General features: G+C 35.0%; 6 protein-coding genes across 7 annotated transcripts; 3 read left to right on the top strand and 3 right to left on the bottom strand.

Moving 5' to 3' along the window:
• Positions 1–2,368: 2,368 nt before the first annotated feature.
• Positions 2,369–5,122, bottom strand: LOC115877027. Its single transcript, XM_030893090.1, has 2 exons — positions 4,738–5,122; positions 2,369–3,581 (listed from the first exon to the last, which is right to left on the bottom strand). The coding sequence occupies exons 1-2, from the start codon at positions 4,886–4,888 to the stop codon at positions 2,800–2,802; spliced, it is 933 nt and encodes a 310-aa protein (XP_030748950.1). The 5' UTR covers positions 4,889–5,122; the 3' UTR covers positions 2,369–2,799.
• LOC115877028 (protein ALP1-like) lies at positions 3,642–4,739 on the top strand. The gene has a single exon (XM_030893091.1). The coding sequence runs from the start codon at positions 3,938–3,940 to the stop codon at positions 4,661–4,663; it is 726 nt and encodes a 241-aa protein (XP_030748951.1). The 5' UTR covers positions 3,642–3,937; the 3' UTR covers positions 4,664–4,739.
• A 5,292-nt stretch (positions 5,123–10,414) lies between the features above and the next one.
• LOC115877026 (protein ALP1-like) lies at positions 10,415–12,858 on the top strand. Its single transcript, XM_030893089.1, has 3 exons — positions 10,415–10,536; positions 10,613–10,819; positions 11,977–12,858. The coding sequence occupies exons 1-3, from the start codon at positions 10,501–10,503 to the stop codon at positions 12,754–12,756; spliced, it is 1,023 nt and encodes a 340-aa protein (XP_030748949.1). The 5' UTR covers positions 10,415–10,500; the 3' UTR covers positions 12,757–12,858.
• On the bottom strand, positions 10,816–14,215 carry LOC115877024. The gene is made up of 2 exons (XM_030893087.1): positions 13,511–14,215; positions 10,816–11,743 (listed from the first exon to the last, which is right to left on the bottom strand). The coding sequence occupies exons 1-2, from the start codon at positions 13,847–13,849 to the stop codon at positions 10,931–10,933; spliced, it is 1,152 nt and encodes a 383-aa protein (XP_030748947.1). The 5' UTR covers positions 13,850–14,215; the 3' UTR covers positions 10,816–10,930.
• Positions 14,216–16,929: 2,714 nt separating this feature from the next.
• Positions 16,930–19,460, top strand: LOC115877022 (protein ALP1-like). Its single transcript, XM_030893085.1, has 2 exons — positions 16,930–17,000; positions 18,439–19,460. Exon 2 carries the CDS (start codon positions 18,548–18,550, stop codon positions 19,385–19,387), a length of 840 nt encoding a protein of 279 aa, XP_030748945.1. The 5' UTR covers positions 16,930–17,000; positions 18,439–18,547; the 3' UTR covers positions 19,388–19,460.
• Positions 17,248–19,710, bottom strand: LOC115877023 (trihelix transcription factor GT-3a-like). 2 transcript variants are annotated; one of them, XR_004049273.1, is made up of 3 exons: positions 19,626–19,710; positions 18,172–18,327; positions 17,248–18,114 (listed from the first exon to the last, which is right to left on the bottom strand). XR_004049273.1 is itself a non-coding variant. In XM_030893086.1 (3 exons), exons 1-3 carry the CDS (start codon positions 19,693–19,695, stop codon positions 17,691–17,693), a joined length of 642 nt encoding a protein of 213 aa, XP_030748946.1. In that variant the 5' UTR covers positions 19,696–19,710; the 3' UTR covers positions 17,248–17,690. The 2 variants fall into 2 exon arrangements, 1 of the variants encoding a protein (XP_030748946.1); XM_030893086.1 differs by having other exon boundaries at positions 18,180–18,327.
• Positions 19,711–21,915: the final 2,205 nt, after the last annotated feature.

Raw genomic sequence — 21,915 nt, 5'->3', positions numbered from 1 at the left:
TAGGAACAACATAACAACTAAGTACAACGAAATTTAATTTTAAAGCGCTTTAATCTTCTTCTTCTTCCACTTCGCCTAAATTCTGGCAAGTTTGACACTTTATTACGGTTGTAGTATGTTCTTTGCAAACAAAATTTTGACACGATGTACATCTCATCGTAGTCACTCTGTTTTTAGCGCGTCCACATAATACACAACGGCTCCTTATTTTCAGTGGTGGCTCTGCAGAAGTTAGGTTTTCATCGGGTTGGTTATACTTGGACAATAGCAGTTTGATTCTCGCTGGCAAATTTTTCAATTTTGATCTTTCGGCAAGATGTTTTCCATTAGGAGCATGGCCGTTGTTTTCAAAAACGTTCTTCGATTTTTTGCTGGGTTATCAGAATGTGTTCCATTATATAGAATTTGTGCGTTAATTCCAGCTATGTTTAGCATATGAAAAAACAAGCACAGGGTCCATCTATTAGTTCTGCGTGAAACTGAGTAGTTTCCACAAAGCTGGTCAACTGTGTCAACACTTCCTTTAGTCTCATTGTAAAAATGAATTACTTCGGGCTTATGTGTATTTATGTTTACTGCAGCATCATCGTGCATGGTAGATATCAATACAACTGCCTTATTTGTCTTAGGTACAAAAGACACCATCATCAGGTTTTTCTGGAAACCAAAAAGAGTTGAATTTATAACTCTTGTTTTATGCGGCTGAAATTCAATAGGAATATCAGCCTTATTTTTTTTTAAGAGTTCCCACAAGTGTGATCTTTTTTTGCAACAGTTCCGTTGCAAGTGGACAACTGGTATACCGGTTATCACAAGTCAAATTACGGTTCTTTCCTTCTACATGGTCCAAAAGTCTTATTACAATGTCATGTGGAGAATTAGAGAGCTTGTTAGGTCCATTTGGTTGCTGCCCACAGTAAATTTCTCAATTGGAAGTATAATACGTCTTGGCATCGCATAGTGCAAACAGTTTCAATCCATACTTTGCCGGTTTACTAGGTATGTATTGTATGAAACTGCAGCGTCCTCGAAATGGCACTAGCATTTCATCGATTGTCAAGAACTCGCTATGACAATAATTTATTTTACAATTTGATACAAATTTACTGAAAGTATTCCGAATAGCTACCAATTTATCCGTTTTTCTCCTTTCATCTCTAGTTTCTTTATCATCAAATCTGATTTTAGACAAAATAAAAAGAAAACGGTTGTAGCTCATACACGCTGCAAATAAATCAAAACCTGTCCCATCTTGCATCCAAAGTTCGTGAAAATTAGTATGATTGACTTTTTTCAATCCTGATAAGAACAACATACCAAAAAAAGCCAAGATTTCATTGTTTGTTATCAATTTAGCATCTCGCTCTGTGGAATAATTTGGTTGTTGGCTCTCAATAAATTTATTTGTATTCAAAACAATGTCATCGATCATTTCATTCGTAAACATTTTTTGAAACGCGTCAAGTTCATTTGTTATCCCTGACGCACAACGGTTAGGACGGGGCAATATTTTTACAATATTTTTACTAGAAGTTTTAGCAAACTTACTAACGTAAGGTATTCTCCTCCATTTGATAGTCCTATTTTTTCCAAAAAAAAACTCTTATCGGCATTATCATCAGTGTCACTGTCAGTAGAAATCTCATTTTCGCGATCACTGCCTTCCAGTTCTGATGTACTGTCATGATCACTTTGAGTAATCACTTTCGGTTCAAGGTCATCTTCCTCATCTGAACTCCCAGCTTCCAAGAAGGCCCTCATTTCCTCTTCCGTTACGCATTTGGGATTTTTTACAGGAATAGTAGACCTAAAATTCAAAAATTAAATAAATAAATGAATATTTTTAGTCTAATTGTAAGCAAAGTCAGATGCATATGACAAACATATTCATGTACAACACCACCACATAATGAAATCAACGAATAAATATAGAATATTGAATACTTACATTATTCACACAATTTCCCGCACGGTGTATTCTAGGCACCAAAGTAACAAAGTTTTAAAATTTGCGTAAAAACACACTGAGCAGTCGGGCATTTGGCGTATAACTGAGTCATTACATTCCAGACACGTCAGACATAGGTTAGGTGGGGGTGCAGCGTCACGAAATAAATTATACGATTAATGGCAGTAACAAAAATGGCGTTGGTGTACAAAATACACCAGCGCGAGTAATTAAAGGCTTTGGCACACAGAACGCGATCTGTCGCGGCGGGCAACTTTCGCGCGATCTTCGCTGCGGTAAAGCGATCTATAACGCCACACAGGATGCGATATTTTTCTGCAGTCGGACGTGCCTGTCATAGAAAATAACCTAACGTGCCTGTGTTTGCAATGTCTAGCTCTGACGAGGAAGAAATTCTTCTCTTTGCTCTACTAAAAAAGAAAAAGAAAAAACGTTACTGGGTACATCCCATCAATAAAAAGAGGGCCCAATTTGGCGAATACCACCGCCTCTGTATTGAACTACAGTCTCATGAAGACAAGTTTTTTCAATATTTCCGCATGTCGAGATTGTGTTTTGAAGAATTGCATGACCTTTTAAAGGCAAATATTGCTAAGTGCACCACGAACTGGAGAAAACCAATTCATACAAGAGAAAGATTAGCTATTTGTTTGAGGTAATTAAAAGTCATAGACACTTTATGTGAAATTTACAAATAAACTATAATTAATATATTAATATACAAACATTTATAGTGTTTAAACTTGACCAAAATGGCGTAGAAACGTCAAAATCAACATTGAAATTCAAATGTTTAAAATAATAACATTTAGAGTAAATTTATTTATTATCTAGGTTACATTAAGATAAATATCTTCGGAATTTTCAATCATGTCGCTTGCTTCTTCATAAACATCTTTTGTTGAAAAAAGATTTGATTGGCATGACGATCTTTCGCTATATATTTGTGTTTGAGTATTGGGGTCCAAATGTTGCGATGTCCCGGAATAGTTGTGGTCCAAATAATGTAAAGAATTGACCGAAGAAGCTCGAGAATGTGATGCTGATGCCTCTATCGCTGGTGGTGATTGGGCTTCTAGCTCTTTAATTTCAGTTTCTGCAAATAATTTGGCAAGCTCTACCTTCAACTTGGCCTGAGTCAATGGACTGAATTTTTTGAAGGTCGCAGCATAACTCAAAAATAAATGATCAACATCATCGATGCCCTGTTTGCTTCTTTTGTTTGACAAGAAGTCAATGACTTTATCGACGTCATCTGAGCCGTTTTCTATTGATGGGTGACTACGGGACTTATTTTTTTTTTCTTTTGGTCGGGCTGGTGTTCGTAAAGGTGTTGAAGATCGTTCGCGAGATGCATTTGTTTCTTGGGTATCATCAGACATCAACAAATTCTCTGCTTCAGAGAACTGACTATCTTCAGTTTCTGATAAGATTTCTGTTGGTACATTGCTACTATGCAAACGTGGTTTAAGAGTATAATCCAAAAATTTCATATGGATACTCCAAGGCCACTTATGGTATTTCTTGGCCTGACCAGTTTTACCCGTTGTAAACTTCTTGTATCTCACGTAGGAATCACGTAAATTCTTCCATTTTTGTTTTGCTGATTCAGCTGAAACAGAAATAAATCAATTAGATAAAGTACTTAGACCTCTTTAAAATATTCTAAATCACTTTAAATTATTGTATTTTATTTAAATTTTGCATTTGAAACAGTAGAAGTTAATTAACATCAATGTTTAAAAAAAAACATTCACTTCATACATTAACATCAATGAAATAATTACATCATGATGTTAAAGATATGTATTTTTCTTTTTCAGATATTTGGCGACCGGCGACAGCCATCAGACTATAGCTTTTTCTTATCGGGTAGGACGATCAACTGTTTCCAAAATTGTGAGAAATGTCTGTCAAGAAATTTGGAAAACTCTACAGCCAAAGTATTTGCCATCACCCAACAGAAAAATGTGGTTACAATCTGTTGAGGATTTCTTGGTACTTTGGGGCTTCCCGAACTGTCTTGGAAGTATAGACGGAAAACATATTAAGCTAAAATGTCCTCGTCGTAGTGGCTCAGCTTATTTTTGTTACAAAAATTATTTCTCCATAGTACTCCTTGCTATCGTAGACCCACATTACAAGTTTATGGTAGTGGACATTGGCAATTATGGGCGTCATAGCGATAGCGCTATCTTTGAAAATTCAGCTTTCTATCAACAATATATTGATAATAAAACTATTTTACCTCCAAGACCACTTCCAGGAAGAGACGACCCAGTACCACATGTATTTGTAGGTGACGAAGGATTTGCCCTGCAAACTTATTTGATGAGACCATACCCAAAAACTGGAATCATTAATGACACAAGAAGAAAAAAATTTAATTCACAGCTCAGCCGAGCACGTCGTGTAGTCGAAAATGCATTCGGCATATTGGCTATGAAGTGGCGAGTTTTCTTAAGAGCCATAGAAACAGATGCTGCAACGGCTGACTGGATTGTAAAAGCAGCATGCTGCCTACACAACTATATTATTACAAAAAACAATACTAAAGAATATGTAGATATGGAAACAGAGGAACAAGATGAACCAATACGAGCGCTACTAAACACAAGACCGACCAACAGAAGATCGAATACTGCTGCGTTTGAAGTACGAGAAAAATTCGCCGATTACTTCAGCAGTTTATAAACCATGTATCTTTATTTATTTTATTTTAATATTATCATATTGTATTTTTTAATTTATAAATAAAATGTACTCACCAGTCATGTTGAGAGTTTTTGCTATTTCGTTCCATGCTTCACTTTTCTTCAACATATTCTTATAATGTTCATGTGTAGTGTCATACAAAAACACATAGCTTCTCACAGTTTCTATAAATATTTCATTATTTTCCGACATTTTTAATTTCATTGATGGATGTAAACATAGAAAATAACCTAAGATGTAAATATAATATATATCGCGCGATAATTTGTAAATTTGTACAAGTGTATCGCTTGTCGTCGCGATCTAACCTTGCCCGCCGCGGTAGACCGCTTTCAGTGTGCCCATCCTCGTACATTTTTGTGTAATACAAAATTGCTGCGGTCAAATATCGCTGCCCGCCGCGACAGATCGCGTTCTGTGTGCCAAAGCCTTGGTTAAGGTTTCTAGATCTCAAAAGGGTATATTATTTTTCATCATTGTAAAGAAATATTTTTTTTGTGCTTATCGAAATATAGTTGATAATTTGAATATTTAGTTGTTGCTAAATCTGATTTATCACTTGTTTCAATGAATTCTTGGTATGTTTTTATTTCAACGGTATTAATTTTAATTGGAGATAGTGCGTCTGCAACGTAATGTTTTCAATTTTTCCGAGGTTTTGTTTAGCATAACAAGACTCTACATTATGTCCTAATTTGTTACAAAAAGAACAAGTTTTTATAAGAAGCTTTATTAACAAGGGTTTATTTGAAGAAGTTTGAGGATAAGAGAGGGATTCATTTTGCTGAGCTCAAAAAATTTCTATGGTCGAGTTAGTAAAGCGCGGAGTACTTTGTTGTTCGTATAAACGTAATATAAACGTATGTTTGTATAAACTTATGTATGTTCCGAATTTTTATGATTGAACAGTTAAAGGCTCATTTGTATGTATTTAGTAAAAAAACAAAATGTTTAGGAAAATACATATTTATTTATATTGATTTCAAATTTTAACGGTAAATATACTGCTTAATTAAACTTCTGACATATATTTCTTTCATTCCTATGGTATAAAAAAAATTTCAAAATGAATATAAATAATACAAATATTTTGTAACTATAATAAATGTGGATTAAATTACAGTGATGTTGAGGTTAATGATAAACTAACAGATATTTTTTTTTCAAACAAAAAGTGCAGTGAAATGGAAGAGATACAATAATAAGATGAACATTCACCAAATAAATTGCTTTATTAACACAGTTGTGTTAATTTGTAATTAATTGTAGTTACAAAAACATACACATCGCTAAATAGTCGAAGGCAACATAGAAAGTATCTTTTCTATTTCCGCCATACTGCAACGTTAGTCTTTGATGAGCTTCCTCTGATTTTGAATAAACTTCTTTAAATTCTTTGTAGTGCTGTTTATCCAAATCCGCTTGAAATCGCATTTTCGCAGGTCGATACTAGAATGCTCTTTAAAACATCTGTCAGAAATAACTTCATCATATTCTTCACATTTTGACTGTCGACTGACATTTTGCGCAACCGTGCGAGAAGTTGGGGCCATCAGTGGCGTAGCGTGGGTTAAGGGCGCCCGGGGCGGAAAGCCCCTAGGAGAGAGGTTTGCCGCCCCTACAGATTCCGTCCGTCGCGCCGCCATTATAACAATTTTTTGTCGCCCCGCAGATACATGGAGGGTCGCCGCCCTGGGGCCATTTTCAATAATTTCGAAATACTGTAATGTTTCCTTTAACACTGACCGTTCTGAACTGAATGACCACGAATGCAAACCTTGTTTATGCCCCACCCTAAAGTGATTATTTTTGTTATTAACAATGGATGATTTCGAAATATTTATTTATGACATTATTATTACTTAATTGCCTAAAGGGAGAACGCATAAATTGCTGATTCTCGAAATAATTTATTAAATTTATTAATTTCTACTATTGATATAGGTTTTTGTAAACACATGATCGTGCAAAGAGGATTTTTCGTAGTATTCTCGTAAAAAAGTCTGAACAGATTCATCGTATGCAGTATTATATTTTACCATTTTTTGAATTCTCAGCAAATGTTTTTCGACACGGTGCCATTTTATAAGCTAAACAGCGAATATCGAGTGTTTCACCAAATTCCTTTAATAATTCGTCCTTTTTTGTTTGCCAGTCGTTTAGTTCCAATGAAGCTATATGGTCGAAAGCAGGCTCTTCTAATTTAGGTTTTACACTAAGTTGAAAAAAATCATAATCCTGAGGATCGAAACGACTGTAAACAGAGTCTACATCGTCTATAAAATTATGCAATTATGTTCTACTACCATTAACATTTTGAATTAATTTAAATGCCTTATCGTACGAAAAGAATAAGTGAAAGGGTTGGCTTTGGTTAGAAGGTTGTGTCATTTTGATAAAATAAAACCTTGTAAAATAAAAGAAAAAAAATGTAAAAGAAAAGAAAGGACAGAAAAAAGGTTTACCTAACAGTTTGTACGACTAAATCAAGCGACTTGTCCCAATACTGCTAGTTGTAAGTTCTACTAGTTGGATCGTAGAAGTTGATTGTGATGACCAGGTACGGGCACTCATATTTCTGGCGTTTTTTCAGTTGAGTTGTCTCGGGAAAGTCAGGCTTCTGGCGTTTTTCCAGCTGGATTTCTTTGGGGAAACTCAAACTGAACGAAAATGTTTAAAATTTATTTATTTACTTATAGCTAGTACCAAATTGTTTTCTTCCTTTTTAGACTAAATTCAGTGTGCGTTAAAGTTATTAATTGTACTTCCTTAATTGTTAGTTTGTAGTTTTACTTGTTTAATAATACTTATGATCATAAAGTAAAATTTTATCACTAAAATCTTAGAAAAAAACCTTTTTTTTTGTTTATTTTTATTTAAATTTGTGCAAAGACCCAACCTCCTGGATTTAGAAACAGGGAGGGGGGCAAAAGTAAGCATACCTTTTGGTGATGATGGTCGTTATTTATTATTAACAAAACTTTTTACGCGCTTTTTAATTTGGTTGAATTTTTTTTTTAAATTTGTGTAGAGACCCCAATTGTACGTCGGCGATTTTAATTTTTATATTTTTTTGAAGCCAGTGGTATCGGCATTTAAAAAACAAAGTACTGAAAGTTTATATTTTTTTTTTCTTGACATCTTGACCCAGGCTAACTGTGACAGGGATGCAATTGTTTCTTATGTTTCTTACGTTTTACAATACCGGAATTAATGCTCGAAAACAAATATTAACAGCGTTATCTTTCCAGAATTCTACCGACTGCGCCAGTTATAAATGAAAATCGACTTCCAATTGGAATTAATTGACTTTATTAACTTTAACAAAAATAACAAGGTGAAAAACAATAAGAGTTAAAAAAGCTGTGAACGATACAACGGCCAAAATCGCCTACATTAAGGTTTAGACCGGACCTGACAGGGTCGCTCCCAAGAAAAATAACTCATAATATATAAACCAGACATAACAGACCGTATTCCGTGAAACACTTGTCGATATGTCCCTATTGCACTAGATTATATGGCGGTACAAACTGTCATAAAAATAACACACATAACAGTTTCAAACAATTTGAAAACCCCAGGAAGAAGGCTGATCGGTTTATAATTAACCATATTTTCCCTGTTCTCCTTCCCCTTGTATATAGTCTTATTAACGCCATCTTTGACTGGTTAGGAAAGATATCACTCTTAAAAATTATTTATATTAGATTATTTACCGCCAATTTCTAAACAGACGCCCGCGCTTAAATTCAAATAAATAGTTATGGTTAACCTTGACAAGTAAAACACAACAGCAAAAAAAAAAGAAAATAATATATTTTGCTAAGAAATATTTGACATGTTTGTTACAAATACGTTCAGCTAAGTAACAAAATTTATACATTTAGTGTTTCTTATACAGTTAATATTATAGGTCTAATGAAATTTTATTTGCGATTTATTTGAGGGAGATTTAGGATAAATAAGGTTATGTTTTCAAAGGTTTTTAATTTCTGGAATTATGGGTATCAGGAAAAAATGCGCTGCGGCATCTCTCCCATACACTGGTGATAGACGCCGCAAAAAATTGTGGTAGAGACGCTTTAATTTCGTGTTTTATTTTAATTCAATATGCCTCGTAGAAATCAAAGAAAATCAAAATAGGGTGTACAAGGGGTGACCGTCCTCTCCAGTATGCCAGGAGAGGGCGGTCAGTATGCCTGAAGAGAGCGATCAATATGCCTGCAAAGGGCGGTAAATATGCCTGCAGAGGGCGATCAATATGCCTGGAAGAGAGTGATCAATATGCTATTTACATTAACTTTTGGATTACTTAACTTTTGGATCTTTATGTCCTCTAAACAGACAATTCCTTTTCAAGAAACTTTCATTCAAAACAGACCAACCGTTCATTTGGTCTACTGGAGCCTTCAGTATCGGTCAAATGTCGCTTTCCTATGGTCCCACCTTGTTTCAGTGAAAATGTGGTCACTTTAAAATAGAAGTACTGCGGACGTGAACAGTGTTATACGGTGTTTTGTACTATTTAGACGGCGATGTATAGTTTTCTTCTAAAGATACCACTCACAACATGATTTTTTTCGATTGCGATTTATAACTGAGTATCTGAACTTGAGACAAACAAAACTTCACAAAACACCAACACTAAATGTTCTCAACCACTTCTGATGTCGTCGGGCACGTGGGGAATTAGCAATAAAACGGTAATTCACCAAAATAAACGAATATATTACGAGATGACAAACCCCACTCCGTGGCCGTATCGATTCCTCTCCTGAGTCAGCGGTGATAAGACAACATTGAATCACCGGTCGCAACCGCGCCTCGGCCAGCATTTCTGGAGTTATTTAGTGAATTTTGATTATAATTGCGAAGGTCGTATTATAAATCACCCTTGGCAAAGCCGACTCAAGGGATTTATTTTAACAAGTGACAGTCTGCTTCTATAACAATCCCAAAGATTTAATCGAGGCCACATAAGATTCGAGGTTAGTATTGTCCTTATCCTAAAATCAATTTAAAATGTAATATTAAAAGTTACATTAGCATTTTATAAGTTTTCATACCTTAGCTGAGATAGATTTATTTATTTCAGGCAAAGATATCACTCTTAAGAATTATTTATATTAGATTATTTACCGCCAATTTCTAAACAGACGCCCGCGCTTAAATTCAAATAAATAGTTATGGTTAACCTTGACAAGTAAATCACAACAGCAAAAAAAAAAGAAAATAATATATTTTGCTAAGAAATATTTGACATGTTTGTTACAAATACATTCAGGTAAGTAACAAAATTTATACATTTAGTGTTTCTTATACAGTTAATATTATAGGTCTAATGAAATTTTATTTGCGATTTATTTGAGGGAGATTTAGGATAAATAAGGTTATGTTTTCAAAGGTTTTTAATTTCTCGAATTATGGGTATCAGTGGGGATAGACGCCGCAAAAAATTGTGGTAGAGACGCTTTAATTTCGTATTTTAAGCCTCGTTTTGACGGTGATAGTACTATCATGATAGTACTCTCATGATAGTCACCTCGATTGTTCCATCATGAAAGTGAGGTGTTTACACGTATTTTAAAAAATATCGGGATCGTATATAGCAAAATGGCCGACAGGGCAAAAATTTGTGCAGTAGCAGCTGTTATTGGTGAAATAATTAATAAAATTCAACGTAGAAAAAAAGGAAAACGAAGAAGATATGGGTGAGAAAATGGATAGCAAGAAGAATTACACTTGGTGCTTCTGAAAGACTTCTGAACGAACTTGCTGTAGAAGATCCGAAAAGTTTCTTAAACTTTTTACGCATGAATGAGGAAATGTTTAATACGTTACTAAATAAAGTAAGTATAGGCCTAATTCCAAAATAATCAAAAGTTATATTATTCACTAGGTACAGATAAATTTATTTATTTATAGGTTTGTAGCAAGATAGAAAAGAATTATACTGTTATGCGAGAACCTATATCAGCAAAACTAAAACTTCAAATAGCTTGTCGATACCTTGCCACTGGCGACTCATTGGGATCATTGCAATACCTTTATCGAGTGCCAAAGTGTACTATAAGCCAGTTTTTACCATATGTTTTTGATGCCATATACGAAGTATTAAAAGAATATGTTATGGTAGGTAAACAGTAACTTTATTTACAAAATTCCAATCTCAAACAAAAAAAAATACAAAAAATGTTCAAACAAAATCAACAGAATATTCTAAGTTTTAAGTAAGTATCTATTTTAATTGAAATCAACACCGGCGTCATCACTTTCCGCCCAATTCTTGAAATAATTTGTTAATTGCATCTGACCCTGATGCCGAAATTGATATTGTTCATTTACCCCTGAAGAAGTTGAGGAGTCTGTATTGCCTTGTAAATAACTTTCTGAGCAAATAGTCTCCTGTGCTTCATGGGAAAATAAAGGATTATTGCCATTTTGATTTTGCACTTCATTTGGAACCTGCTGATAATGATATCGTTTATTTTCCCCTGAATAACTTGATAGTTCTGATGTATCGTCTTGTCGATACATTTCTGATGAAGAAGTAGTGGTCCGTGTTTCCTTGTCGAATGAAGTGTTGATTACATTTTGATTTCTTAAACAACGCAGGCGAACAGTTGTTATAGATTTCTGGATATCCTCCTGAAGTAGTAGTGCTTCTTGTAATGGAAGGCACTTAAGTTGGGAAGAAACATGTTGTCCGAATGCATCAAATTCATTGGAGGCAACAGATGCTACTTCTTTTAAAGCTTTAACAGCCTGGTCCAACGATTCATCCTCCTTACTTTTTCCATTGTTCGCGAGTCTTTTCCGAGTCTTTGTTTTTCTCGCCGAATTAACAGAGGGGGTTTCTTCATAATCTCTACTAGGCTCTTGTGAAGATTGATTTGGCGTTATCGGCTGTGCATTAAGCTTTTTAAAACATGATTGTGCCTCTCTTGAATTTGTAAAAGGGTTTTTTTCACACTCCCATGTCTCTTGTGTCGAGTCTTCATTTACTATTGAGGGTGCATTTCCCTGGATTTCTTCTGAAATTTGTTCTGGCAACATCTACAACAAAAAGCAAGATAAATAATATAATAATAGTACATTACCTTATAGGCTGAGAATTTTTTATTATAGCTGAGCCCAGAATTCACGGCCGAGCCGCTAGAAGTGGGCGAAGCAAATAATATAAGATTCGCAGCCCTGTTGTATATACACTATTTTTTTAAGAAATAATATAATAAAATAATATAAAAGAATGATTTTAATTGCTTTAATAAATGTGTTTTCATTTTCAGATACCAAAAACTGAAAACGACTGGAAAAAAATTATAAATGGGTTTGAAACTTGTTGGAATTTTCCGCAGTGCATAGGAGCAATTGATGGAAAACATGTTTTAATTCAGTGCCCTCCTAATTCCGGTTCTCAGTACTTTAACTACAAAAGAACCTTTAGTATTGTACTACTGGCCCTGGTGGATCATAATTATAATTTTATTTTTATTGATATTGGGAGTTATGGCAGCATTTCCGATGGTTCAATATTTGCTAAATCCTCTCTTCATCAAGCGCTTGAAAGAAACATATTGAACCAACCAGACGGTTCCGTTATATTAGGAGACGAAGCATTTCCACTTAAGCCATATTTGATGAAACCCTATCCTCGACGAAATCAATTAAGTATTGCCCAGAAAGTATTTAATTATAGACAATGTAGAGCCAGACGTGTAGTAGAAAATGCGTTTGGCATAATGTCTTCGCGTTTTCGTATATTCAGATCTCCAATATTACTTGCTCCTACCACAGTAGTAAAATTAATAAAAGCTACATGTGCCTTGCACAACTGGATAAGAAAAGTGGGAAATGAAGTAACAGTAACAGCTGATATTGAAGATCACGTGACAGGGCGAATAATTCCTGGAAATTGGCGCAATGTTCCTAGACAAAATGGTCTGGCTGATGTAAGAGCAGCTTTGCAGCGAAATTATTTGCCAGAAGCTCGACAAAAAAGAGAAGACTTAACTAACTATTTTACAGGGCCAGGAGCACTCGATTGGCAATACAAAATGATAGAGTAGTAATTGCGAAGATTCATCCAAATAATGAATTATCATAAATTTCTTCTAATATTTTATAATTTAGGATATGTCAAAAAATATATAAGTAATATAATTTGATCAGCTAAGGGTGTTCAATATCTTAAAAGTCCTCATAATTCTTATAATTCCTTAAAAAAATCCTAATAATTCCCACCAGCTTGTGCAAATAATAATTCCTAGGTGGTTTATCTCTCAAAATCTAACATACAGTATGTCCGGTAATAGGGTAGACAAGAGGGCAAACGGAGCAAAAATTTAAATTTTCAAGGAAAAGACATTCTTTAAAATAAGGGTATTTTATTCTTGTAAAAAAAATTGAAATTTTAACTTTTGGGACACCCTGCGTATATTTTTTTATTTTATCGATAATCGTATTTTTTTGGAAAGCAAAACTTTTTATAAAGAATATCGTTTCCTCGGAAAATAAAATGTTTGGTCCGTTTGTCTACCATCGCCGGACATACTGTAGCGTGTCCCTTGAAAGTAGCTCACCCTTATAACTTTTATTTTTTACCTATTATAACCTTTTAATGTCTGATATATGGTATCAGACATTAAAGGGCTATAATAAGTAAAACATAAAAGTTATAAGGGTGAGCCACTATTAATAAGGGATACCCGGTATAGCAGTATTTTAGTTAGCAACATTCGAAAAAATCCAACAATTCAAAACTATGATCCATTTACTTGATCAACCTGTATGAAATAAAGCTGAAAATTAAACAAAACTTACCAAATTAGATTGTGACTCATTTTCTCCCAAATTTTGTCTCAAAAAACTGTCAGCTACGTGAAACCATGAGAGTTTTGGTTTATACACAGTATCGGTGCCCGATCCAGTTCCCATGGATTTCCTTATTTTAGCAACTTCTTGATTATACGTGCATCTAATGCTCCTTATTTTCTGCCTGAGTTCTTTTATTGTAGAGAGTCCTGATATGGGTAGCAGAAGTTCTTCTGCATGATCCCTCTTGACTCTGTTTTTGAAATCGGGGGAACTTTTTTTCCATAAACATGGAAACCTTTCATATTCTTCCAAAAATTTTATCGTGTCAAATCGCTGGCTGCTCATTTTTTTACCGAATTTTAATACACAAAATTGTGCACCTCTTCAAAAAACAACAACTTATCACGAAAGTACTTGCAACTATCTCATCAAGCGAGATAGTCCGAGAGCACTGTCGCGACAGCATGATAGTAACTATCGGGGTATTTACATGGTGATAGTTTATGCGATAGTGTCTCTCATGACAGCAACTATCGCATAATCTATCATCGTGAAAACGAGCCTTTATTTTAATTCAATATGCCTCGTAGAAATCAAAGAAAATCAAATAGGGTGTACAAGGGGTGACCGCCCTCTCCAGTATGCCAGGAGAGGGCGGTCAGTATGCCTGAAGAGAGCGATCAATATGCCTGCAGAGGGCAGTAAATATGCCTGCAGAGGGTGATCAATATGCCTGAAAGAGAGTGATCAATATGCTATTTACCTTAACTTTTGGATTACTTAACTTTTGGATCTTTATGTCCTCTAAACAGACAATTCCTTTTCAAGAAACTTTCATTCAAAACAGACCAACCGTTCATTTGGTCTACTGGAGCTTTCATATATACATATGTTGCTTTCCTATGGTCCCGCCTTGTTTCAGTGAAAATGTGGTCACTTTAAAATAGAAGTACTGCCGACGTGAACAGTGTTATACGGTGTTTTGTACTATTTAGACGGCGATGTATAGTTTTCTTCTAAAGATACCACTCACAACATGATTTTTTTCGATTGCGATTTATAACTGAGTATCTGAACTTGAGACAAACAAAACTTCACAAAACATCAACACTAAATGTTCTCAACCACTTCTGATATCGTCGGGCACGTGGGGAATTAGCAATAAAATGATAATTCACCAAAATAAACGAATATATTACGAGATGACAAACCCCACTCCGTGGCCGTATACAATTACAAAAAAAATTATTATAATTATAAATTACAAAAATTAGACAACATTGAATCACCGGTCGCAACCGCGCCTCAGCCAGCACTTCTGGAGTTATTTAGTGAATTTTGATTATAATTGCGAAGGTCGTATTATAAATCACCCTTGGCAAAGCTGTCTCAAGGGATTTATTTTCACAAGTGACAGTCTGCTTCCATAACAATCCCAAAGATTTAATCGAGGCTACATAAGATCCGAGGTTAGTATTGTCCTTATCCTAAAATCAATTTAAAATGTAATATTAAAAGTTTCATTAGCATTTTATAAGTTTTCATACCTTAGCTGAGATAGATTTATTTATTTCAGGCCTTTTTTCTATTTCCTTCTTTTTCTATTGTCGTATTTCTTTTTGCTCGTAAAGTTTCCATGTTCTTCACTGGAGCTGTTTTGAACATTGAATTGTATTGGAGTTCTTCCTGTGAATTGTCCGTACTAGACTTGTACCAGCCTTCCGTACACAACCTGTAGTACAACACCTATTTGTAGTCCGAATAAAAACGAAGTAGAAATCAAGTTAGGACCTAACTTAGATCGTATCCAGCCTCTGCCACTTTTGGTGGGCAATTAAAGCATTGCTTAGTGTCACCTCTCACTGTTTTGCCATCTTAGACACAGTCTCTGAAATAACAGGCCGGACTAAATTAAAATAGTCAACTGGTCCTGCATATAATGATCCTTTCGTCCCAAGCTACAGTAGTATCTGAACTAAAAATGTCATTTCTAGTTCCGATTCACTCCGCCGGAACCTGACTGTATTTATTACAACTGTAACATGCCCAGGACTTTAAACACTAAACCAAATGCGCCCGCGGCCACTGTGAGCTGGTGTCCCTAGTCAGTTCGAACGCTAACTCTCACTTTGCTACGCAAGTAGCGCATTTCTACGTCTTGGCCACCTTTAGGTTCTGTACAGAACACTTCAACCAGACTCCCCATCCTGCTCTTGTGTGGGGCTAGATCTAGCTCGGCATTGGTTCTAGTCTTAAATTGTCTGCAACATATACCAAAATCCTTTCATTTGTTAAATATCTTGGGATGATATATTGTACTTTTGACCTGGTGATGCCTAACTCCCGATATTGTTGCTGTTTCTGGGTCAGTTTTGTCAAAAGCAACGATGCTAACAGATTGACCGCAGGGTGAAATCTTTCCACTGCTTCGATAACAACCGCCTCTTCGGGCATTTCGTTGACTTCCATGATCCTACGCTGGCCAACTACTGCTACTGGCTGTACCTCGTGGTCCTCATTGACCTCTCGCTCTTCTGAGCTATCTTCACTTTTTTTATTTTTCCAGTAAGGGGAGTGTTGTTACGATCCAAAATCGAAATTTGAAAGGGAAAAAAATTAAATGAATTGCTGCTGCTGGATGTTATGCCTAAGGGTTTATTAATCTGTGACTGTAAATATATAGAAATAGCAACAACAAAACCTGGAGTTAAAACACAACAAACAAACAAAACCTAGATTAAAACGCAGTCAATAGAATAGTCATAGTTTTTGTTGTCTTATGTCGAGAGATATTGTTATGACAGTCTATAAGAATATGCTATATATATATATATATGAAACATATTTTTAGCAGTTCTAACAATTAATAGTACTTATTGTCTACAGTAAAACAAAACCATCAGCGAATTATTGAGTTTACCCTAGATTATATTTTAAGACGTTATGAATAAATTAGAATGAATGCCTAAAGGCCTGGTTTTTCTGACCAGATCGGCCCGAAATATTTCGGTGAATATTTCCGTACAGAACGCTCTAATTTACCGAACTCAGTTCGTTCCGAAGTTTCGTCTGCGTGTGGTTTGTCGGAGATTAAATTCGTTATGATTAGGTATTTCAGTTCGGTCTATTCAATCATTAAAATTTTGCGTTGTACGTACCCTAGGTTCTTTTTACGCTTCTAAATGGATTTTTTTATCGCTATGATTTTAGAAGAAGAACAGGATGATGATGATGAGTACTATGCGTTATTAGAAGTATGTTCTGAACATAATAGAGTTCTGAAAATGTTTGAGAATAGGGACAAAGAAGGTGCTTACAAACTATTAGTGTTAAAGCATCTTTCGGATAATGATACAAAGTTCAAAGAATTTTTCCGTTTAACTTCACAACTATTCTATACTGTACTAAATTACATAAAGAATGAAATCAGTTCGTAACCTACAAATAAACATCCGACTCCTATCTCTCCCGAGGAAAAGTTATGTCTCACATTAAGGTATGTAAGTTTTTATTGAAAAACGATTATATGAAAGTGCCGGATAAAACGTGAATGAGCATGATTCATGACGGGTCAGTTTAATTCGCTGCTTAGTAAAAAAAGAGGCGAATGCGTCAAAAGAAGTTTTTAATTCAAAAATACGTACCTACATAGATCTATAGTTAATATATCAAAAATAAATAAAAAACTAATAAAATAAATATTTTATTCTTTTTCATAAAAAAAATAGTAAAAATAGTAGATAAACGTACTTATCTTATTAAACAACATATTTATAATGGCGTAAAATCAGTTAAGTAGCTCTGTACTGTACCGTCTGGTGACATCAGTTGTTTCTGATTATTAGAATCGGTGTTGTAAGTAGAGCCGGGACCGACGCCGCTGACGGGATTAAGGCCGGGACCGCCGGGATGTCTATAAGCTATATTATATTCTCTTTGTCTTATGAGATGACAAACCGAGGAAGAATCGTCAGAGTGTGATGATAGGGAAGGGGATGGGCTTGGCGTTGATACGTACACTGTCTGCAAAGGGGAAAGGTTTGATGGTGGATATTTTTCTTCGATATTTTTCCCCTCAATTTCGGCCATATCAAGGAAGATCTTTCGTTTGGCTTCTGCCAAATACCCCGGCGATAGTGTTTTAGCTGTTGCTGCCAATGATTTGAAAAACAGATCAATCGGATCTTCAGTTGATTGAGGCCCTGAGGTAGTGGCTCTGTGAATATGGGGCTATATCGCGAAGTAATGTCATTCGTTCGGATCTTCCTTTGTGAATATCTTGGAATAATTGTGTTCTGGCCTTCTTTGCATCTATTCTCCCACGTGTTTGGGTTTGTGTTACTCTTTTTGTGCCGGCTATTTTTTCGATTTGGATCAGATCAGCTTTGCCCACTTTATTGACTTGAGTTGGTGTTGCTGTAATTTCTTGTGTCTCGTTTATTTCTTTGTTTTCCTCCATGGGTGTTACTTCTATGAGTAATTCTTCTATTATACTTTGATTTTCCGTTTCTTCATTTTGACTTTCTATATCAGAACCATTTCCTTCATGCTCATTGTCATCACTTACTTCTCCATCAGCGACGGCGGCAGCAGATACACTGGATTTTGTGCTAAAATAGAATATTTCAAAAATACCGTTAATGACAACAGAAAATTAAATTGTGTACCTACTTACATTCGATGTACGAACGCTGTGCTATCCAAAAATTTCATATGATGAAACTTTTCATTTCCCTGACTGGCTGCACTTCCGGTAGAATTCACTTTTTTCTTTCTAACATAGTAGTCTCGTAGGTTAGACCATCTCTTTTTGCACTCTTCACCTAAAAATAATGGTAATATTTTTCAATATTCTACTTTGTTATAGGTATTTTAATATTATTTTTAATTTCTTATAGGTATTTATTATCCCTGATTATAATTTTTTGTTGCAGGTATTTAGCCACGGGCGAGTCATATCGATCATTAGCATTTTCATTCAGAATTTGTCATAGTTGGATCAGTATTATTGTCCGACAAGTATTGTCTGCTATTCGTAACAAGATGACTGATATAGTTATGCCAGCTCCTACCGAAAATCAACACAAAAGAAATGCCCTAGAATTTTACAAACGCTGGAATTTTCCAAACTGTTGCATGGCGATTGACGGAAATCATGTTCGAGTAGTCTGTCCCCCAAACACAGCATCGCTACATTTTAATTACAAAGAATATTATTCTGTAGTTTTGTTAGCCCTTGTCGATGCTGACTGTAAGTTTGTAGCCATTGATGTAGGAGCTTATGGAGGTGAAGGAGATGCTGGGGTGTACAGTAAATCTAATTTTGGTAAAAAAATTGTTGCAGGTAGCTTCAGTCTTCCACCACCGGCAGTTCTTCCAAACACAACTACTTTACAGCCCCATGTTATCCTTGGAGACAGTGCATTTACACTTACAGAAACTATGATGAAGCCCTATCCTCAAACTTTATCTGCATCTGACACCACAATTGCAGCATATAATTACCGCCACTGTCGAGCAAGAAGAACTACGGAAAATGCATTCGGAATATTAAGCCAATATTTTAGAATTTATTTTACGCCCATTGGCGTAAAAAACGCCGACACTATTGATGATATTATTTTTGCCACCTGCCTTTTACATAATGTGCTAAGGGACTCTAAAATACCATATCCAGAAGAAAATACCCATTCAAATCCGCCAATTCCTGCTGAAACCTTTTCACCTTTAGCGCCTTCTCAGAACAGACGGCCCTCTTTTGCAGCTAGACATGTTCGTGAAGTTTTTAAAGATTATTTTAACAAAGATGCTGGCAGGGTTGGGTGGCAAAATAATATTATAAATCGCACACGATATCATGACGATGAGCTCTCTTCAAACTAACGTTTTACATACATTCAGCAAACATTTATTTTAAATAATGTGTTAAATATTATGTATAGATACATTCTGCTGCACATGATTTAGGGATACGGCCTAAAATGATTTTATTATTGTGCATTTTTTATGTATTTAAATATTTGAAAATTACTAATATCCCTAATTCCCGTGAAGCAGTTTAGTTTAACTACCTATGAAAAAATGAAATAAAATAAGTTGTTCTATTTTAGCTTGTACTTACCTGTTCTATTATACCCGGATTTTACCATTTCCTTTGCAATTTTTGCCCAAATATTATCTTTTATTTTCATGTCCTTGTAACTTTTAATTTTTTCGCATATAATGGAGGATTTTCTTTAACTTTGTCAATTAATAGTTCATCTTCCAGTGCAGAAAAATCTAATTTGTTGTACGTCTTACCGACGGACATCTTTTGAATAAATTAGGTAAGTTCTTGTTTCCATCTTGTTGCCTATCGGTGGACTATCAGAATTTTTTCATCATCTATTTTTTACTTCTGATGGTCCATCGATGGGCAACAAAATGGAAACAAGAACTTCCCTATTCATAAATTCAGGTATTTGGTGATTTTTCTTGAAAACATGTTTTGATCCGTCGTTTTTATTTTTTTGTCGCGCATTTTTCAGGAAAAAAATAAACAGCCCAACTTTTTTAGAAACACCGTGAATAATTTTATTATTCAAATGCCTGACAAGAAAAGATAATCGACGGGTCTAAATATGTTTTCGAGAAATAAACACTCGAATTTTAATTAATTTATTGATTCACTTTACACACATACTGTAAATAGTAATTTTATAAAAATAAATCCGCCGAAATTCACAATTTTTTTTCACAACCTTAACCTAACCTAACAAGTTCGGCGAACTACGCCCATTTGAGATCGTTCAAATCAAAACTAGTTTGATACAGACGAACTGCTGTCCGCATACGTTCCCGAAATTTCGTTCCGATCTAGACAAACCACTACTGCGTCCTACACATATACTGGGTTTGGCCGGAAACGCTAACGAACTTTTCGTGCTATATCACCGAAATATTTCGGGCCGATCTGGTCAGAAAAACCAGGCCTTAAGGGTTTATTAATCTGTGACTGTAAATATATAGAAATAGCAACAACAAAACCTAGAGTTAAAACACAACAAAGAAACAAAACCTAGATTAAAACGCAGTCAATAGAATACTCATAGTTTTTGTTGTCTTATGTCGAGAGATATTGTTATGACAGTCTATAAGAATATGCAACATATTTTTAGCAGTTCTAACAATTAATAGTACTTATTGGCTACAGTAAAACAAAACCATCAGCGAATTATTGAGTTTACCCTAGATTATATTTTAAGACGTTATGAATAAATTAGAATGCCACTGATAAACTGAAATTTAAGTCAGCCATATTAATCCCCCATCGCTCTTCCCCTTTGTGGTGAGTGGGTTGTAAAAAACCTTTTATAGGCGAGTGGTGCTCGTTCCCATTACCATCTCGAGAGAGACGAACTCCAAAGAGTGTGGAAGTCGAATTGTTATCCACTCTCCTCCTCCTAGCTCCTCCTCTTCTCTTCCCTTCCCCGGAACCGCCGCCGCCGCCACCGTATTTCATTACTTTGGGTTGGGTTGGGTCGCTCTCCACCTGAGTTTGTTGATGCTCATTCCTTAATTTTTTTATTCAATGCACATGGTTTGTGTTAGCAATTTATTACTAACTGGATAATGAAAGAGGCCTTAGAAAAATGATATCGCCGACGTCCACATTTCGTCTAGCGCCACTACTGGACGTATTATTTTTTATAATTACCTTATTCCATTTTTTTAATTTTACTAGTAATTTATTTTAGTTTAGTTTTATATAGTTTTTTTAATGCATTTAAATTAATTTGATAAATTAAATTCAATGCTTACGTTAAACACAGTTTCTGTTTTGTTAGAACCTCCCTAAATGTAGTATTCTGTTTCTTAAGTAGTTCTCCATAACTGAATAATACTCTGTGAAACTTATGTTTAGACATGCGAATATATTGATAAAACTTTATGTCATCGTCCATTAACTTAGGAAATAATGTGTAATGAAGTCCGTTTATTTTTTTTATTTAACCTGTTAAATGCTAGCCGTGAACATAAATCAAACACGGCACGATAGCGCGGCGTGAAAGTACTTCGCTGGTACACCGAAGGGCCCGGGTTCGATCCTGCCTTGGGACCGAACTTTTTTACTTTTTTTATCGTTAATATTCTCATGGTAAATGTTTAAATATTTGTTTTTTTGATCACCAGGACGGATAGCGTTTGTGGATTTATGAACCATACTGTATATAAGTAGAATTTGATATGTTCATTTGTTTTGAAGGATTATGGTAACAAATAATTCTTAGACAAGCTTAGTATGGTTTATTTTTATTTTTAGAACTGTTATGATCTAGTCTAAAACTGAAAAATATTTTTAATACTAAAAATTATTTGCTGATAAAGTTGTGTTAAATATTTCGTCGATTTGCATGGAGACGTTGAAGTTT

This window comes from Sitophilus oryzae, unplaced genomic scaffold (genome assembly GCF_002938485.1).
Source record: "Sitophilus oryzae breed Bouriz unplaced genomic scaffold, Soryzae_2.0 scaffold_1442_pilon_pilon, whole genome shotgun sequence".
In the NCBI taxonomy this organism is placed as follows: domain Eukaryota; kingdom Metazoa; phylum Arthropoda; class Insecta; order Coleoptera; family Curculionidae; genus Sitophilus; species Sitophilus oryzae.
Note: the sequence above shows the minus strand (reverse complement) of the source record. Positions and strands in the feature narration are given on the sequence as shown.